This window comes from Siphateles boraxobius, unplaced genomic scaffold, assembly GCF_051911475.1.
Source record: "Siphateles boraxobius isolate OS27281-9 unplaced genomic scaffold, OSU_SipBor_1 74, whole genome shotgun sequence".
Lineage (NCBI taxonomy): Eukaryota > Metazoa > Chordata > Actinopteri > Cypriniformes > Leuciscidae > Siphateles > Siphateles boraxobius.
Window position 1 is genome coordinate 767,050 of NW_027509202.1, and position 20,842 is coordinate 787,891.

Below are 20,842 nucleotides of genomic sequence, written 5' to 3' on the forward strand. Positions count from 1 at the left end.
GATTTAAAGGCTGATAATTATTCATAAATCATAAAAATATAAAATTATAAACAATCAAAATGAAACACTTACTAAAAGGATGAAATATTTCATTTGTTTAACTGCATGTCGTGAAAAATAAACATAAACGTGTATTAAAATCTCTTCAAGACAATATTTTTGCTCAGATTATTGCATTATGAAGACATGTCGCTGTTTGCGGTTTCAAAACCTCGAGAAAGTGACAGGATTTCAAGACAATGACGACAGTAGCAATCCTCAATACAAATACAAAGGAAGTTTATTTGAATTTCTTTAAAAAAGTACAAATAAGTCAGTATTCAGTATTTGGGATACAGAACTCTGTGCGTTTGCCCGTCGGCTTTGTTCCGGTCCAGCCACTTCCCGCAGGAGAAGATGGTGGTCACCCAGTTGGCGGTGTTGGTAACCTCCACACACTCCAGGAACCAGCCGGCCGAGGCGCTGGAGTCGTCGTGCTCCACCCGGACCCGCAGGAGTTCTCCCAGATCCAGCATCTCCAGCAGGAACCGGTCCGTCCGGCCGCGCTCGAACAGGTTCCGGAACTTCTGGCGGAGCGCGCGCTTCCCGGAGTCTCCGTTGACGCCGTAGAGCGTGACGAAGACGTTGGCGTCGGTGGCGGCTTCCTTCACGTCTCCCGTGATGACGATGATCTCATATTTAACGGGAACCAAACTGCGGACCTTGCTGGCGAAACTCTCCACGGTTTTGCTGCACTCGAACGTCATGAACTCGTCTCTCTTGGCGGCCAGGGGAATCCGTGCGTCACACGTGAAGTAGAATCTGCCGAGAATAACGCCGGGATCTGCTCAGTGTTGGGAATTTGGGGAGTTTTATTTAAATTGAAATAAAAGAATATGACTAAATTGAAATATAATTTTTTTTTAAATAAAAATATATTTATATATTTTTACTGGGTTGTACCTTCATGCAATTGTTGCAACAATTATGCAAGCAACAATGCAACAATAATAAAACAATACATTGACATCTACTTTTTACTTTAGATACTTAAGTACTTTTAAAAAACGAGTATTTCTGTGTTTTTACTTAAGTAAAAATTGGACTTTACAACTTGTACTTGTAACGGAGTAATGTTTGACCAGTAGTATCTGTGCGCCCTTAGGTTTTCATTAAACTTAAGGGTGTTGTAAAAATAATGGTTAAGTGTTACTTAAAGGTGCAATGTGTAAAAAATTTGAGTATCTATTAACAGAAATGCAATATGACATCCATAACTATGTGTTCAGGGGTGTATAAAGAACTTACTTAATAAACCGTAATGTTTTTATTACCTTAGAATGAGGCGTTTATATCTACATAGGCGCGGAAATCCCCTTCTATGAAGGTCGACATATTGTGACGTCATGTTTCTACCGTAGCCGACAGCGAACAAACAGCGTTACAGAGCGCGTTTCCTCACTACCTTGAAAGAGAAACCGCAGAAAGCTAGAAGCTAGCCATAAACACCGTGAGTAGTGACTTTTCCCTTGTCAGTGGTGTAAAATATGTAGTTGGATTGTTTCATGTAACTTAGTTCTTCTCCCTCGCTGTGTTATGGCTTTGCTATGTGGGGATAAATGTGCTGGTTACATTCGTGAGACAGCTGATTAGCACTCTTGTCATTGACCGTAAAACAGTTACAGGAATCACCGACCCGTCGATCTTGGAAGCATTTTAAGTCGATCGAGTTTCCAAAATCAGAGAAAAAAAGCCTATTGTGTGTAGTAAATGGTGTCTAGGGGATGCGGAGGCGCGCGCGCTGTTACAATCACGTTATTTTTGCCGCACGCACCTTTGGGCTCACGCGGACGCGTCGAGTTTAAACAAGGCTTAACGCTTTAACCAGCTCAGCCACAGTAACAGCTCATATTGAGTCAGCTAAACTTGCACTACCCTGTTAGATAAAATATATAGTTGCATAGTTTCATGTGGTTCTTCTCCCTCGCTGTATTATGGGTTTGCTATGTGGGGAGAAATGTGCTGGTTACGTTTGTGAGACAATCAACTAATTACTATTATTATATTACGTATTAAGACCCTTGATCCTCACCTGACTATGGCTTTGTAAACTTTATCCATGATGTGGTTTATAATGGACTGTGGTACTGAAACTTGGTTTACTCTGGCTATGCTCTGCCGTCTCAGACGACGATGTTTGTCCCGTTTTAGCCACCGTAGCTTCTTCGAAAGGGAGGGGTGAGCCGTGGGCTGAGCCCTTATTGTAAACTCTCAACCGAACCGCTAGATGTCGCTAAAAGTCACACACTGCACCTTTAAATGTCATACACCCTAAGAATTTCCCTTAAATATCCATTTTTCCTTTAAGTAATCTCTTAAAAAACGATAAGTGTTGCATAAAGGCACTTAACTGTCATTTTCCTAGTCGGATCCAGATCCAACTCCTCCCACCTTACATATACCTAAACCTACCCATCTCCGCCCCCTGATCCCTAAACCCACTCCTAATCCTACCCATCTCCGCCCCCTGATCCCTAAACCCACCCCTAATCCTACCCATCTCCGCCCCCTGATCCCTAAACCCACCCCTAATCCTACCCATCTCCGCCCCCTGATCCCTAAACCCACCCCTAATCCTACCCATCTCCGCCCCCTGATCCCTAAACCCACTCCTAATCCTACCCATCTCCGCCCCCTGATCCCTAAACCCACCCCTAATCCTACCCATCTCCGCCCCCTGATCCCTAAACCCACCCCTAATCCTACCCATCTCCGCCCACTGGTCCCTAAACCCACCCCTAATCCTACCCATCTCCGCCCCCTGATCCCTAAACCCACCCCTAATCCTACCCATCTCCGCCCCCTGATCCCTAAACCCACCCCTATTCCTACCCATCTCCGCCCCCTGATCCCTAAACCCACCCCTAATCCTACCCATCTCCGCCCCCTGATCCCTAAACCCACCCCTAATCCTACCCATCTCCACCCCTTGGATCTTGATCCGACTCCTCCCCGTGGATCTCATGTACTGCATTTTGGTGCTACTGCATTTTTTTCCACATATAAACACATAAAGCATCTTATATGGTTAACGGAAGCGCAAACATACGTGTCACGCGGGATATCAAACCTCATTGGTTCTCGCGCACGTTTGAGCTTCGAAACAGCCTGAATCATAGGGATTATACTTTTATGTCTTTCAATAAATGGACAGAAATGATGAGCGAATATTAAAAATGCCTAAATAAATATGAATGAAAGACTTATACGTTTAGACTGACATGATTGTGAGTATGATGACAGAATTTTCAATATTTGTAAACTATCAATTTAGTCTCGTCTGGTCCTTCTCTTTCATATTTGATTTTCTTTTTTGTTTTCATTCTCCATGTTATGCTGTTTTCTGTGAAACGTTCCGCTATCTGTATTAACAAATAACGTGTCCAGGGCAGAAATCAAATTTTTTAATGTCGCTGTCGTGAAACTCTTAACGGTTTCCCAGACCGAAGAGAACAGTTGAAGGGATTTTACGCAACATGTTTAGAGGGATCGTTCACCCAAAAATGTAAATTCTGTCAGTAATTACTCTCCCTCATGTTGTTCAACCCCGTAAGACCTTCGTTCATCTTCGGAACACGAATTAAGATATTTGTGATTAAATCTGAGAGCTGGATCACTCCTCCATAGGCTTCTAAGGGATTGAAACTTGTTCCCCGAAACGTTATTAAAGACATCGTTAAAATAGTCCAAGTGACTACAGTGGCTCAATCTTAAGTTTATCAAGCGACGAGAATACTTTTTGTGCGCAAAAACAAAGAAAAATAACGACTTTATTTCAACTATTGATGTCCTTCTCTGTGGGCGTCGAGTGAGTTCACTAGTGTAACAGCGCAGCGCTTCTGTGTTGTACGTCACACGCATCACACACATGACCAGCATCGGCCAATAGTGAACCTACGTGTGACGTAGCTCTACGCTATCACACTACGCTAACTCACTCGAGCCCACAGAGAAGGAAATCAATAGTTGAAATAAAGTCGTTATTTTTCTTTGTTTTTGCGCGGACGGACAACGACAATGATATTAGATATTAGACAAAATAGCTTATAATAAAAGATAATGAATTTCAAACCTGAACTAAACATATTTTTATTCAAAGATCAACAGTCTGTCATTAGTCTTTAGTCTGCCACAAAAACAACAACATTAAAATCATGATCTCAAATGTCATTGTGAAAAAAACAAAACAATGACTGTTGTAACTGTGCATAAATCAGAGCTTTTCAGGTGATAGCCATTCATATTTTGAATGAAAATTAGCTTATCAATGCATATCTAAATTCGCGACTACGGTATCTTTAGCCGCGTTTCCACCGCAGGAACTTTCCCCAGGAACTAGGAACTTTGGGGTGGTACTCGGTGTGTTTACACCGCAGGAACCAGGGTCTAAATGAAGTTACGGGTAAAAATTTCCCCCCCAGAAAGTCCCTGCTGGCGAGGTAGTACTTTTTCAGCATTCAGGAACTTTCGGGGTGGGACTTGTGCACTGAACATGCTGATTGGTTGAGCTCACGTCACATTTGATTCGTTGACTCCACGCAGCATTTTATTTTAGCCGCCATTTTTAAAAATCGCGCTTCCTGGCTTCGTGCAGTAAAGAGTTGTCTGGAAATTAATATGGAGTTTACAAAAGAAATACGACCAGAGCAAAACGCACTCAAAACTCAAAAACTCGCAGACTGGGAGGAGCAGTCGCACGCAGTTCAACGTCACCAGACTAATCTTCCCGGTACTTTAGTCCGCGGTGTAAACGCAGTAAGCAACCGGTCTGGGGCAAAAAAAAGTTCCTATGAAAAAAGTTCCTGGGACAAATAGTTCCTGGTAATTGCGGAGGAAACGCGGCTTTAGTAGAACTTCAAAAAAAGAAACTCAACCTCCACAGACAGTTTTTAATGTTTTATCAGACAATAACTACTAAAGATGTTGCTTTAGTATAATTTTCGGGACAATTAGGGCCAGGATTCGGGACAACAGCTTAGATTTCTGAATTTTTCGGGACATCTGGTCACCCTATTTGTGCACCTCTGAACACAAGGGTTACGAACGTCTGAAACACACACACTCTCTCTCTCTCTTACTCTCTCTCTCTCTCTCTCTCTCTCACTCTCTCTCTCTCTCTCTCACTCTCTCTCTCTCTCTCACTCTCTCTCTCTCTCTCTCACTCTCTCTCTCTCTCTCTCTCTCTCACTCTCTCTCTCACTCTCTCTCTCACTCTCTCTCTCTCTCTCTCTCTCTCACTCTCTCTCTCTCTCTCACTCTCTCTCTCTCTCTCTCTCTCTCTCTCTCTCTCTCTCTCTCTCTCTCTCTCTCTCTCTCTCACTCACTCTCTCTCTCTCTCTCTCTCACTCTCACTCTCTCTCTCTCTCTCTCTCTCTCTCTCTCACTCTCTCTCTCTCTCTCTCTCTCTCTCTCTCTCTCACTCTCTCTCTCTCACTCTCTCTCTCTCTCTCTCTCACTCTCTCTCTCTCACTCTCTCTCTCTCTCTCTTACTGGTCTTTTCACTGAGATCCAGAATATCATTATTGGCACATGCCAGTTCCCTCATGATCTGCCCGTCGTCTTCGCTTTTGGCCAGCCATCGGTCGCAGGGGAACCGGAAGGTCTGATCGAGGAACTCGTCCTTCACATCGATGAACTCCAGGTGCCATCCGGGCGCCGGGCCCTTGTTATCGTGCCAGACTCGAACCTTCGACAGCTCGCCCAGACTCAGGACATCCAGGAATCGGAAAACGTCCACTTGTTTGCGCTCGAACTTGTTCCTGTTGCTGCTCTCCTTCAGTGCTAGTGTTCCCGTGTCTCCGTTTTCCCCGAACACGATCAGAAACACGTTGGCGTCGGTACCAGCGGCTGCAAAAACACACAGGAAAACGCTTGTGCATTAAACCCTTTAACGGTCACCCCCACCTTTTTTCGCATAGACATAAAAATCACTATCCAAACTTAAATGGTTGTAATTCAAGAATGCTTTGGAATATAGACCTGTGGTTGGTCTTGTTTTAAAGAAAACATTTATATAAGTTTGAGTTTATGAACATATGCAATGTAAATATAATTATTTATATTTTATATAAAATATATATATTACTAAATATATTTGACTCTAAAACTGCAAGAAAATTAAAGCCAAAAATCTGAACAAGTTGTGTTCCAAACTTTAGGTTAATATCTAAAAAAAAATTAGCTTTCAGTGAGATTTTATTCGGCGCAGTACCAAACCTTTTCACTAGGTGAACACCAGACTCCATTACTGCCCATATATAAGGGCGCCTCCATTTTCATATATGTTTTGAGTGATCTGAACCATGCATTTCCATAATTTTCCATAATAATGAAGTAGACATCCTATTCATTAGTAGTATGGGTGGTTTGGCAGTATTTTATTTGAATTCAACCTCTAATAAATGCATAAAAAGACCACATATGTGCGTCAAAGCTCGCAGCCACATCACAAATCGAGAATCCATCATATTTTTCTTTATATTTAAAACATTTTCAGACCTTTTTTTCACATAAAATGAAATTGGTGTTATCTTTTGAACTCTTGGCATGAAAACAAAATGAGGTTTCTACCAATCTTTCATGATTTTTCATGTTTATTGCTATTTCAAAATAGAGGCCTAAACACTCCTAATGAATATGAAATATTCTTGTTGCAAATTGATAAATTACTGACCCTCTGTAATTTATTTTAGAAAAGCCACCAAATTCATTAAACTCCTGAGCTTTGAAAGAAATTATCAATTTTATTCATCAATGACACAGTAAAATGAATGGTAACACTTTTATATAAGGTTCCATTAGTTAACATCACTTTTTATATCTTTGTTAATGTTACTTAATTACAACGCAACTGTTGATTGTTAGTTCATGTCAGCTCAGATCCATTAAGTCTCAGTGAACTTGAGCGCATCACATAAATGACCCGAAACTCAGCGTATACTCGCCTTACAGACATGAGAAATATATCTATAGAAAGCTTGACATGTCTACATTTGAATTAACAGATTCAAATGGAAAATAAATATTCTCAGATGATGTAATCGGTATGAAACGTGCATATAGGCGCGTCCATGCGGAGATACATGTCAGCATCATCGACTTAATTTCTGCATCCGAAAACACAGAAAACATTACCAATAAAAGATTCAAATGTTTAGACAGTCTCCTCCTGCTTTTTTTTTTTTTTTTACGTTATCATTATCATTTTATTTGCCGGTGCGCTGTGGCTTTATGTGTGCATTTGAGTGCTGATTAGGCTCTGTATTTTATATAGGCAATTAAATGCGCATTATTATGAATTATGGATTATTAATATACCGGTAAACGCACAATGAACGACTACTAGTCGATTAGAAAAATCTTTATTTGAGGGCAGCCCTAGAAACCAGTCAGTCCTTCCCAAAAATCAATTCAAAATGTGAGAATTGTGAGATAAAAAGTTTTTTGAAAAATTACATTTTTCATAATTGATTAACTTTGCAACATTTACGCTGTTATTGAACTGAATTGAATTTTTCATAATTGATTAACTTTGCAACATTTAACCTGTTATTGAACTGAATTTTTCATAATTGATGAATTTTGCAAAATTGCCTGTTATTGAACAGAATTGAATTTGTTTTATAATTGATTAATTTTGCAACATTTACAGTTATTAAAATGAAAAGATTTTTTTATAATTGATTAATTTGACAACAGTGACAGTGTTATTGAATTGAATTTAATCATTGAACTGAATTGAATATTTCATAATTGGTGAATCAGCATCTGCTATTGAACAGAATTGAATTTGTTTTATAATTGATGAACTTTTCAACATTTAAATTATTATTAAACTGAATTGAATTTTTCATAATTGATTCATTTTGTAACATTTACACTGTTATTGAACTGAATTGAATCAATATTGAACTGAATTAAACTGAATTATGACACTATTGTCTTCTGTAGAGCTGCTTTATAGTTGAATTTGTTTCATAATTGATTAATTTTGCAACATTTACGATGTTTTTTTCCCTGTTAAAGCTGCTTTGAATTAACATACCGGTAAACGCACGATTAGTCGACTAATGGGTTAAATGAACGACTACTAGTCGATTAGAAAAATCTTTATTTGAGGGCAGCCCTAGCAACCAGTCAGTCCTTCCCAAAAATCAATTCAAAATTTTTTAATTGTGAGATAAAAAGTTTTAATTTTTTTTAATTCTGTGAGGGAAACAAGTTAGTAACCAGTCATGCGTCATGTAAACTCCACCTACCAGTAAGGTCACTGGTTTTAACCTGAATGATGTAAGTGGTTTTCTCCACCATCTCCTCGTCGTCCACCACGGCTGGAAGTTCACACACCTTCGTCCTCTTGGGTCCTTTAGTCTTGGAGAGCCATTCCTCGTACGTGAAAACATACACCTCCTCAGTGGTCAGGTTTCTCATGATAATCTGGGTCATGTGACAGGAAACACAACTTAATGAGTTTGTTGTGATTAACCTGATAACCTGATTAAAAAGACTCACAGATTTGGGCCATGTCCACACAAATACGCTTTCGTTTGAAAACGCATCTTTTTCTCACCGTTTTGCCCTTCCGTGAGGCCGTTTTTATTAATGAAAACGCTCTCCAAAGTGTATAAATTTGAAAACTGTGTTTTCGCGTTGTAGTTTGGACTGTCAAAGCTGAGGTATTTGAAAACGATGACGTAAGTTTAGTCATGTGACACGTTGTACCAATAGATATTCATGTTTATATTGGTATTGTGTCTGGTATGTGCGGTTCACTTTCACACAGTTGCTAAAATATGTGACTTCACACACTCTTCATATCACAGTCCTGCACAGACGACAGAATACACTCACATCTGCTGTCCTGCAGTAAAACATGAGAGACGTTGCGTTTTAGAGCAAACATATAATAGTGAGAGAGAGCGACCCAGACGATCAGTGAATGCTGAGATATTCTGATAAATAAAATTAACCTGTCAGAAGAATTGCGCGATAACTTTATTATTTATTTTTCCGTCTGTATCATCACAATGAGCTTTTGTGGGGTTTTACGCATGCGCAGTGGACAGAGAACGTATTTAAGCGGAAACGCCGTTTTCAAATGTATCGGGATTAATGTAGACGTCGCCTTGGATGCGAGCGTCTTGAGTTTCATTGGATGCTCGTATCACAGACTGACCTTGTCAAGGAACCAATCAGGACGACTCCCTGTCCCGTCGATGCGGACTCGAAGCTTTTTCAGGGGCGCGATGTCATCGATCTCCAGGTTAAATGTGTCTTCCTGTCCTCTTTCAAACCTACGAGAAACACACATGATGTTTGTTTAAAAAGACAATTAAAGAGCTTACAAAATAAATGTTTAGAATGACAATTAACATTCAGTAATATTATCAATTTAATGCACTGACACTATCAGATGAGAACAAAACATTTTTCATAATTGAGGAATTTTGCAACATTTACACTGTTATTGAACTGAATTGAATTTTTTTATAATTGATACATTTTGCTAAATTGACCCTGATATTGAACTGAATTGAATTTTTCATAATTGGTTAATTTTGCAACATTTACATTGTTATTGAACAGAATCGAATTTTTCATAATTGATGAACTTTGCAACCTTTACACTATTATTAAACTGAATTTAATTTTACATAATTTATTAATTTTGCAACATTGACAGTTACTGAATTAAACTGAAGCAACATTGAATTAATTGAAACAATATTGAACTGAATTAAACAGAATTTTGACACCATTGTCTTCTGTGGAGTTGCTTTATAGTTGAATTTGTTTCGTGATTGATGAATTTGGCAACATTTACACTTATAGAACTGAACAGAATTTTTCATAATTAAAGAATTTTTAATTGAATTACACTTTTCATAATTGATGAACTTTGCAACATTTACACTGTTATTGAACTGAATTGGATTTTTCATAATTGATGAATTTTGCAACATTTACACTGTTATTGAACTGAATTGAATTTATCATAATTGATTTATTTTTCTAAATTGAACCTGTTATTGAACAGAATTGAATTTGTTTGATAATTGATGAACTTTGCAACATTTACACTGTTATTGAACTGAATTGAATTTTTCATAATCGATGAATTTTGCTTAATTGAGCCTGTTATTGAACAGAATTGAATTTTTCATAATTGATGAACTTTTCTAAATTGAACCTGTTATTGAACAGAATTGAATTTTTTTATAATTGATACATTTTGCTAAATTGACCCTGATATTGAACTGAATTGAATTTTTCATAATTGGTTAATTTTGCAACATTTACATTGTTATTGAACAGAATCGAATTTTTCATAATTGATGAACTTTGCAACCTTTACACTATTATTAAACTGAATTTAATTTTACATAATTTATTAATTTTGCAACATTGACAGTTACTGAATTAAACTGAAGCAACATTGAATTAATTGAAACAATATTGAACTGAATTAAACAGAATTTTGACACCATTGTCTTCTGTGGAGTTGCTTTATAGTTGAATTTGTTTCGTGATTGATGAATTTGGCAACATTTACACTTATAGAACTGAACAGAATTTTTCATAATTAAAGAATTTTTAATTGAATTACACTTTTCATAATTGATGAACTTTGCAACATTTACACTGTTATTGAACTGAATTGGATTTTTCATAATTGATGAATTTTGCAACATTTACACTGTTATTGAACTGAATTGAATTTATCATAATTGATTTATTTTTCTAAATTGAACCTGTTATTGAACAGAATTGAATTTGTTTGATAATTGATGAACTTTGCAACATTTACACTGTTATTGAACTGAATTGAATTTTTCATAATCGATGAATTTTGCTTAATTGAGCCTGTTATTGAACAGAATTGAATTTTTCATAATTGATGAACTTTTCTAAATTGAACCTGTTATTGAACAGAATTGAATTTGTTTCATAATTGATGAACTTTGCAACATTTACACTGTTATTGAACTAAATAGGATTTTTCATAATTGACGAACTTTGCAACATTTACACTGTTATAGAACTGAATAGAATTTTTCATAATTGATTAATTTCGCAACATTGACAGTTACTGAATTAAACTGAAGCAACATTGAATTAATTGAAACAATATTGAACTGAATTAAACAGAATTTTGACAATATTGTCTTCGGTGGAGCTGCTTTATAGTTGAATTTGTTTCGTAATTGATGAATTTGGCAAAATTTACACTTATAGAACTGAACAGAATTACATTTTTCATTATTGATTAACTTTTCAACATTTACACTATTATTAAACTGAATTGAATTTTTCATAATTGATGAATTTTGTAACATTTACACTGTTATTGAACTGAATTGAATCAACATTTAACTGAACTAAACTGAATTATGACACTATTGTCGTCTGTAGAGCTGCTTTATAGTTGAATTTGTTTCATAATTGATTAATTTTGCAACATTTACACTGTTTTTTTCCTGTTAAAGCTGCTTTGAATCAATCTATATTGTATAAAGTGCTGTAGAAATAACTTGTGATTTGTGTGTCTTTCTCTAGTGTGTTTTGTGCGTGTAAGAACTAATAATTTGGATGGGTACCTGTCCTCATTTTTCATAAGGAGCATCTCCTCCGTGCTCCCATTGGCCCCGAACACAGTTATGAAAATGTTGGTGTCTGTTCCAGCGTTTTGAGTGTCACCCGTGACGACAGTCACTTCATAAACAACCTGAACAACAGCGAGAACATGAGACGTAACAGACACACACACACACACACACACAGTTCAGTCATTCACCAGAGTGACGACCGCATTCTACAAGCGAATCAACTCCCGAAAAATGCAGCAAGTGACAATTTACAAAAATGAAATGCATTGGTTATGGAACCGATCTGAACAACTAGCTGTTAACTCTTTCCCTGCTATTGATGGAGTTTTCCTGCGATACATGTTTTCACTGTTATACAGTAGGGGGCGCTGTTACACATCTTCTGAATGAGTACAGAATATCTGGATCAAAACACAGGTGAAGGAGGAGCAGAAACTAGCGATAGGAGCATGTGAAATAACGTGATCATCAAATATTAAACAGCATAAAGCAAAACTGTGTTACTGAATGCAATGTCGATCTACTCCATCTGTGTTTGATCATCATTCTGAATCCCATCCGGACCAAATCTTGGACTAAAATAAAATTCTCAGCTTTTTGTTCTAAATGTTTAGATATTCATACAACAAAATATTCCATAAAAGTGATCAAAAATGCTGCCACTCGCTGGGAACTTTTTTTGTGTGTGTGAAAATCCTGGCAGGGAAAGAGTTAATCACACTTTTTTGGATGTGCAAGAAAAAACGTTGTTTTAATTTTTGTTTCATTCATATTTTGAAATAGCTTTTATTTTTATATTTTTAGTTTTCATGTTAATTTTAATAAAAAAAATTAATTTCATTATGTGCTTTTGCCATTTTATTAGTTTCTTAAAATAATTTTTATTTCCGTTTCAGTTTCATTTATTTATTTCCAGTTAACAATTTTTGAGCTTCAACTTAAACTTATTTCAGTTTATTGAAAGGGCAACATTTCTAATTGATTAATATTTATATTTTATGTTATTTCAGCTTTTACTAAATTAACAGAAATGTTTTTTAATAGTTTTATTTTAAATTAATGATAATAATTGTGTTGCCAGATCTTGCAACAAAAAAAGCAAAAAAGAGCCAAAAAAAGCCAAAATAAATTCAAATGCTCTATACAACTCTATAAACTTGATTGTACTTGATTGGCTCATAACGACGGTGCTTTAGTTAAAATTGCAGAGTAGAGCAATTCTGACTTTATAACACGCAATTTCGATTTTATATCACGCAATTCTGACTTTATATCTCCCAACTGTATGTTATAAAGTCAGAATTGCCAGATATAAACTCGCAATTGTGAGATAAAAAGTCGCAATTATCTTTTAAAATGTTTTATTTTGCGGCGGAAACAAGCTTAAAATTGCAGGATTTTTAGACGCTTTAGAATCATAAATAGCACATGGCGAAAACACAGAATGCCAGGATGTTGCTATGGTTACAGCGGTGTCAATCATCCCAATTTCTAGAGTGAGACGGAACGATCATTTAAACTTCCATACTTAATGCGGTCGTCACTCCTGAAACTGTGTTTGCACACACACACTTCTCGGGCGCCTGAACCTTTCGGATGATGCTGATGGTCGTGGCGTCCAGGATGTTGAAGACTCTGGCCGTCAGACCGTCTCCTCTGTCTTTTGCCAGCCAACACTTGCACAGAAAGTTGTACTGAATCCCTTTTGTGGGAACGGCCACCGAGAGCTCATCCACCAGCCAGCAGCTTTCCGGAGTCGCTCCGTTGTGGCCCAGCTGAAAACAGGAACACAGAAAGAGCCAACAAATCTCCTTTATGTGCTCACGAGGTCATTCAAACTCGCTCTTCCACAGCATTCGATGAATTTCTGCAGCCATGATCGCTAGATGATGTTTGGGGTTTATTTACAGAAATTAATACTTTTTTTATTCATCAATTAAATTGATCAAAAGCGACATTTATAATGTTACAAAAGATTCTATTTCAAATAAACGCTGTTCTTTTGAACTTTCTATTAAAATAAAATGTAAGACGGTTTCCACAGAAACATGAACATTGATAATAATCATAAATGTTTCTTGAGCATCAAATCATCATATTAGAATGATTTCTGAAGGATCATACACTGATCAAAGTTGAATTTTCAGAATCATTACTCCAGTCTTCACAGGAATAAATTACATTTTACTGTATAATCACATAGATTTTTTCATAATTTATGAATTTTGCAACGTTGAACCTGTTATTGAGCTGAATTGAATTTGTTTCATAATTGATGAATTTTGAAACATTGAAACTGTTATGGAACTGAATTGAATTTGTTTCATAATTGATGAATTTTGAAACATTGAAACTGTTATGGAACTGAATTGAATTTGTTTCATAATTGATGAATTTTACAACATTGAACCTGCTACTGAACTGAATTGAATTTGTTTCATAATTGATTAACTTTTTAACACTGAACCTGTTATTGAACTGAATTGAATTTGTTTCATAATTGATTAACTTTTCAACACTGAACCTGTTATTGAACTGAATTGAATTTGTTTCATAATTGATTAACTTTTTAACACTGAACCTGTTATTGAACTGAATTGAATTTGTTTCATAATTGATTAACTTTTCAACACTGAACCTGTTATGGAACTGAATTGAATTTGTTTCATAATTGATGAATTTTGAAACATTGAACCTGTTATGGAACTGAATTGAATTTGTTTCATAATTGATGAATTTTGAAACATTGAAACTGTTATGGAACTGAATTGAATTTGTTTCATAATTGATGAATTTTACAACATTGAACCTGCTACTGAACTGAATTGAATTTGTTTCATAATTGATTAATTTTGCAACATTGAACCTGTAATTGAACTGAGTTGAATTTGTTTTATAATTTTGCAACATTGAACCTGTTATTGAACTGAATTGAATTTGTTTCATAATTGATTAACTTTTCAACACTGAACCTGTTATTGAACTGAATTGAATTTGTTTCATTATTGATGAATTTTGCAAAATTGTCCCTGTTATTGAACTGAATTGAATTGGTTTAATAATTGATGAACTTTTCAACACCGAACCTGTTATTGAACAGAATTGAATTTGTTTCATAATTGATGAATTTTGCAACATCTACGCTGATATTTTCCTGTTGAAGCTGCTTTGAATCAACCTGTATTGTATAAAGCGCTGAAGAAATAATAATTATTAGAAAACAGCTGTTTTACATTACAATAATATTTCACTGTTTTCCCTGTATTTTTGATACAGAAGAGACTCTTAGACACAATAAAGATCATCATAATAAGGCTATTGTAAACGAGACCCACCTCGACTCTCTTGATCTCGCCCACGTCGAGTCCGTAGCTCATGAAATGCTCCATTCCTCCGCTGGCGAAGCACTTCTTCCCGTCGGGCAGATCGAGCCACAGCCGCTCCGTCTCCAGATCGCCGGGTCCCAGGATGATCACGTAGACCCGACTGCTGGTGCTGGCGTCGCGATCGGCTCCCGTCGACACCGTGAAGTGGTACGGGATCACTGCCGAAACAACAACACACAGCGTCTGAGACAAGGAGGAAGATTTAATTTGGACATTGGTGGGGAGATAAAAGCAGAAGAAAAACTTTATTTAGGGATTGACATTAAAGGTGAAATAGTATGCCCCTTTTCACAAGATGTAATATAAGTCCCCAGAATGTGTCTGTGAAATTCCAGCTCAAAATACCAGATCATTTATTATAGCTTGTCAAATTTGCTCCTTTTTAGGTGTGAGCGAAAACATGCCGTTTTTGTGCATGTCCCTTTAAATGCAAATGAGCTGCAGCTCCGCCTCCGTTCAGAAGAGGGCGGAGCCTTTACACGAGCTTCTGAAACTCCGGCAATAACAAAACAGGCGAAGGCTGTAGGTTTGATTTGGACATTGGTGGGGATAAAAACTTTATTTAGGGATTGACAAGGCCTCCAGAAATCAAAATTTAAGTTTTTTAGCTTTTAATATGAATATGTTAGCCTTAAAGGGATAGTTCACCCAAAAATGTAAATTATGTCAGTAATTACTCTCCCTCATGTTGTTCAACCCCGTAAGACCTTCGTTCATCTTCGGGACACGAATTAAGATATTTGTGATTAAATCTGAGAGCTGGATCACTCCTCCATAGGCTTCTAAGGGATTGACACTTCTGTGTTGTACGTCACACGCATCACACACATGACCAGCGTCGGCCAATAGTGAGCCTGCGTGTGACGCAGCTCTACGCTATCACACTACGCTAACTGACTAGAAACACACACACACACACACTTCAGAGACGCCAGAGAAACGACCGCATGAACTCACTCGGACCCTCCTCCATAATAACAGCCTTCTTCTTCTTCTTCTTCTTGTTCATGTTGCCGTCCAGCCCTGCTTTAGAGTTCTGCATGCTCTTCTTCACGTTCTGAGGGTTCCTCTCGCCCTCGTAGCCCTGGACAAACAACGGTGTGGATTAAAGACGTGTTTTACATGTGTAAAGCAAAAAATTTTTTTTTGATTTTCACTCATATAGACTTTATAGACTATATTTCGTTCCATAAAGACTTTGTTTTGGATGAAGTAAAGGCCAAGTCTTTTTCTTTTGTTAATCATTCAATCATTTCTTTTTAATTATGTTGTCATTTAACAATGGCGTCGTCTGTACGCGGAAAACTCAAAGGAAAGACTTTTCTTTTTTGTCATGTAAACGTGTGGGTAATAATCCATCAGAATCTGAGTTTGTGTTGAATGTGTTTGGTCTCGCTGTGATTAATAAAGAATGATGTGTGATGATAACAGCTTGACGTAGAAGGTTTTTAAAAATATATAATGTATTGATCATCATTCATTAATGTTAATGCATTAACTAACGCCCACTAATGGGACCTTACTATACAATAAAACGGTAATAAACCAATAAAGCAATAATTTTTTATTATAAAAACGTTAATAAAACAGGTAAAATTGGTAAGACTTTAGTGGTTTTGTTAGTGTGGGTAATAATCCCTCAGAATCTGAGCTTGTGATGAATGTGTTTGGTGTCGCTGTGATTAATAAAGAATGATAATAACACCTCGACGTAGAAGTTTTTTTTTTTAAAGTGTTTTTTATGGTTTTGGTTTTAGTTAACAATAATAACCCTGAGCTGAGCTGATAGCTGTATTTTTATTGACTAATATCTACAAAGATTAATAAATACTATAATAAATGTATTGATCATCATTCATTAATGTTAATGCATTAACTAACGCCCACTAATGGGACCTTACTATACAATAAAACGATAATAAACCAATAAAACAATCATTTTTTATTATAAAAACGTTAATAAAACAGGTAAAATCGGTAAGACTTTAGTGGTTTTGTTAGTGTGGGTAATAATCCCTCAGAATCTGAGCTTGTGATGAATGTGTTTGGTGTCGCTGTGATTAATAAAGAATGATAATAACACCTCGACGTAGAAGTTTTTTTTTTTAAGTGTTTTTTATGGTTTTGGTTTTAGTTAACAATAATAACCCTGAGCTGATAGCTGTATTTTTATTGACTAATATTTACAAAGATTAATAAATACTATAATAAATGTATTGATCATCATTCATTAATGTTAATGCATTAACTAACGCCCACTAATGGGACCTTACTATACAATAATGTGTTTAACAATAAACACAATGTGTTTGGTGTCGCTGTGATTAATAAAGAGTGATAATCACACCTTGATGAAGAAGGTCCTCTCGATGCGCTTGTCCTCCTTCTTCCGGGAGAGCCAGCGCTCGCACAGGAACATGTAAACCTCCTCCGTGTCCGTGTCCACCAGCTCCACCTGATCCAGGTACCAGTCGGCCCCGGCCCCGGAGTCGTCGTGTCGGATCCGGATCTTAAACACCAGACCCAGATCCACCGCCTCAATGCTGAACTTATCCACCTGTACACACACAGCTGTGTGAAAAACATGTTCAACAAACTGCAAAACATGAGGTTTTTCCTCAGTCTCGTTTTCTCAGCACAAATATCTGAATCAAGATACATTTACTGGATGGAGAAGCAAAATGAATGAAGATATTATGTCTTGATAATGAATAAAAATTAGTTAAAACAAGAACAAATATCTGCCAAAGATTGATACTAATCTTTCATTTGAAAGACACGTGTCTAGTGTCTGTAAAACCGCATTCCATCTTAAAAATATATCTAAATTACGTCATATGCTCTAAATGACAAATGCGGAACAACTAGTTCATGCGTTCATGACATCAAGGCTAGATTATTGTAATGCTCTACTGGGTGGTTGCCCTGCACGCTTAATAAACAAACTACAGCTAGTTCAAAACGCAGCCGCTAGAGTTCTTACCAGAACCAGGAAGTACGACCATATTAGCCCGGTTCTGTCAACACTGCATTGGCTCCCTATTAAACATCGTATAAATTTTAAAATATTGCTGATTACTTACAAAGCACTAAATGGTTTAGCTCCCCAGTACTTGAGCGAGCTCTTAACACATTATAGTCCTTCACGTCTATTGCGATCTCAATACTCCGGCCAGTTGATAATACCTAGAATATCTAAATCGACTGCTGGCGGTAGATCCTTTTCCTATTTAGCACCAAAACTTTGGAACAATCTTCCTAACATTGTCCGGGAAGCAGACACAGTCTGTCAGTTCAAAGCTAGACTAAAAACACATCTCTTTGACCTAGCATTCACATAACACTCTATAGACTTCTATAATTCAATATTAGGCTGCTTAGATTAGGTCAGCCGGAACTGGGAACACTTCCCTCAAATCCTGATGTACTCGTTACATCATAAGAAGAATGGCATCTACGCTAATTTTAGTGTCTTTGTTTATCCCGAGGTTTTCCCGCAGCCTGCCGGATCCGGACCTGATGACAATGCAGTGCTGAAGTGCCAACTAGCCTCTCCCTATGGAGGATCCCTATACCACTCTACAGATAAAGCGTTGTGGAATTTTTCGGTTCGCGTACCTACCCGAAGTGATGAGCTAAAATAAAATTCTGCATCAAAATTTATAGACAAGACAAGTAGTTTGTTTAGGCATGGTTTGTAAGGAATTATAAACCTGCGCACATATATTCAAACGCACATAACTATAGAATCAATTCTTAATGCGCATGTGAACGGCATCAGCGTCTATCACAGGTTCACGTTTAAAGTCTGTTTAGAGAGAACGGTGTCGTCTTAGCGGCCCCTAATTTAATAACAAATGATCATTTAGACGGAAGTGAATCAATCAAAACTAACTTTAGCTGGAAAAAACATTTTTCAAGAACCACTATAAAACTAAACCAATCTCTGTTACCTTAAATTATATCTTTATCTCTGTAAAGCTGCTTTGAAACAATCTACATTGTTAAAAGCGCTATATAAATGAGGATGACTTGACTTGAATGGAGTCAGAAATATAAAATTAATTCAAAGTGAAACACTATTGTCAGATATTTGTTCTTGTTTTAAGCACAAACTCACTTCATTTTGAATCATTTTTTCAGTCTTTATAACTCGTTATTTTGCTTCACCAGTATGTTTAGATATTTGTGTGTGTGTGTGTGTGTGTGTGTGTGTGTGTGTGTGTGTGTGTGTGTGTGCGTGTGTGTGTGTGTGTGTGCATATATACAAGTCAAGTCAAGTCACCTTTATTTATATAGTACTTTTTACAATACAGATTGTTTCAAAGCAGCTTTACAGAGACAACAGGAAAATAATGTTGTAATAATATTGTTAAATATAAAATTAAATATTAAATATAATACACAGTAGTGTCTAAAAGCTGTGTGGGAATATTTGTTTTTAATTACCCTAAAAGTTCGATCAAACCATGAAAATATAAGGACATATTTTATATATTATTTTTAATATATTTTAAATATGAGGAAAGAACAAAACACTAAACTTGGTTAAGGTATTTATCTGAAAACATTATTTGGCAAAATACAGCTTCGGGTTTTATTTTACTGTGCAAGAAAGAAAAAAAAGCATTTGAAACATAAATAACATGATCAGTTATTAATACTTCATTGGTTCTATCATCGCAAATAAAACAATCGACTCCAGGCACAACTGGGCAGTATGACTACAAAATCTTTACCACATTATAAATAATAAGTGTGTGAGTTCAGAGAGTGTTTCAGGACTCACGGCTCCTCTCTCAAACTTGTTGCTGTTGCTCTCAGACTTGCTGAGCTTTCGTTCCCCGGTGTCTCCCAGATCCCCGTACACCGTCAGGAAGACGTTAGCATCGGTTCCTGCGCCGTACATATCGCCCGTCCTCACCGTTACTGTGTACGTGTGAGCTGAAGAGAGACACACACACACACACATCTGATGACACTCAATATTACGATATGATATTGACCGTGTGAATTCTGACACGAGTCTTCCAGTAAAATGTGTTTTTGATAACAAAAATTAAGTATTTTTGATATATACAGATTGCACCTTCACAGTAATAAACAACAAAATAACTCATAATTCATCAATTATGAAACAATAGTCATTATTCAAATCAATTATGTTCAAGTTTTATTCTCGTCTGATAGTGTAAGTGCATTAAATCAATATAACTCATTATTAAGTGCCTTTTAAACCTATTAAAATTGTTTTTGTTTATTGAAATTAGGCTAAAAAAAATATTGAATAGAAAACTTAACCTAAAAAATAAATATTGAAACTACAAATTTTAAATAATGAAACTTTATACAAAATTAACATTGAAACTACAAACTACAAATATTAAATAAAACTTTCAAAATAAATATTGAAACTACAAATATTAAATAATAAAACTTTATAAAAAATACATTTTGAAACTATACATATTCAATACTTTTTAATAACAAATAATGCAACTAAAAATAGTAATAAAAAATATCATTTATTGAAATAAGGCCGAAGTAAAATATAAAGTCAATAAAAAACAACCATAAACCATCAAACCATAAAATAAAACATTAGAAAATTAAACTACAATTTTTTTTCATTTCATATTGAAATAAGGCTGAAATATAAATAGTCAATGAAAAACTTAACCTAAAAAAAACATTAATATTAGAAAATTAAACTATAACTATTAAATAAGGCTGAAATATAAACATCTAATGAAAAACAAGAAAATTAAATAAAACATAAGAAATAAAATAACTGAAATAAAAAAAGTTTAA

The 20,842-nt window shown here is 36.1% G+C and overlaps 1 protein-coding gene across 1 annotated transcript in view; it reads right to left on the bottom strand.

Annotated features, from left to right (window-relative positions):
• Positions 1-262: 262 nt before the first annotated feature.
• LOC143724482 (lipoxygenase homology domain-containing protein 1-like) overlaps positions 263-20,842 on the bottom strand; it is a 110,325-nt gene continuing 89,745 nt past the window's right edge. The window contains exons 37-46 of the mRNA XM_077217550.1: positions 19,821-19,975; positions 17,379-17,588; positions 15,989-16,115; positions 14,981-15,189; positions 13,235-13,420; positions 11,637-11,764; positions 9,215-9,332; positions 8,298-8,475; positions 5,530-5,886; positions 263-823 (exon numbers count right to left, since the gene is read on the bottom strand). Of these exons, the coding sequence (XP_077073665.1) occupies positions 321-823; positions 5,530-5,886; positions 8,298-8,475; positions 9,215-9,332; positions 11,637-11,764; positions 13,235-13,420; positions 14,981-15,189; positions 15,989-16,115; positions 17,379-17,588; positions 19,821-19,975 (2,171 nt within the window). The 3' untranslated portion in view covers positions 263-320. The remainder of the gene's footprint in view (positions 824-5,529; positions 5,887-8,297; positions 8,476-9,214; positions 9,333-11,636; positions 11,765-13,234; positions 13,421-14,980; positions 15,190-15,988; positions 16,116-17,378; positions 17,589-19,820; positions 19,976-20,842) is intronic.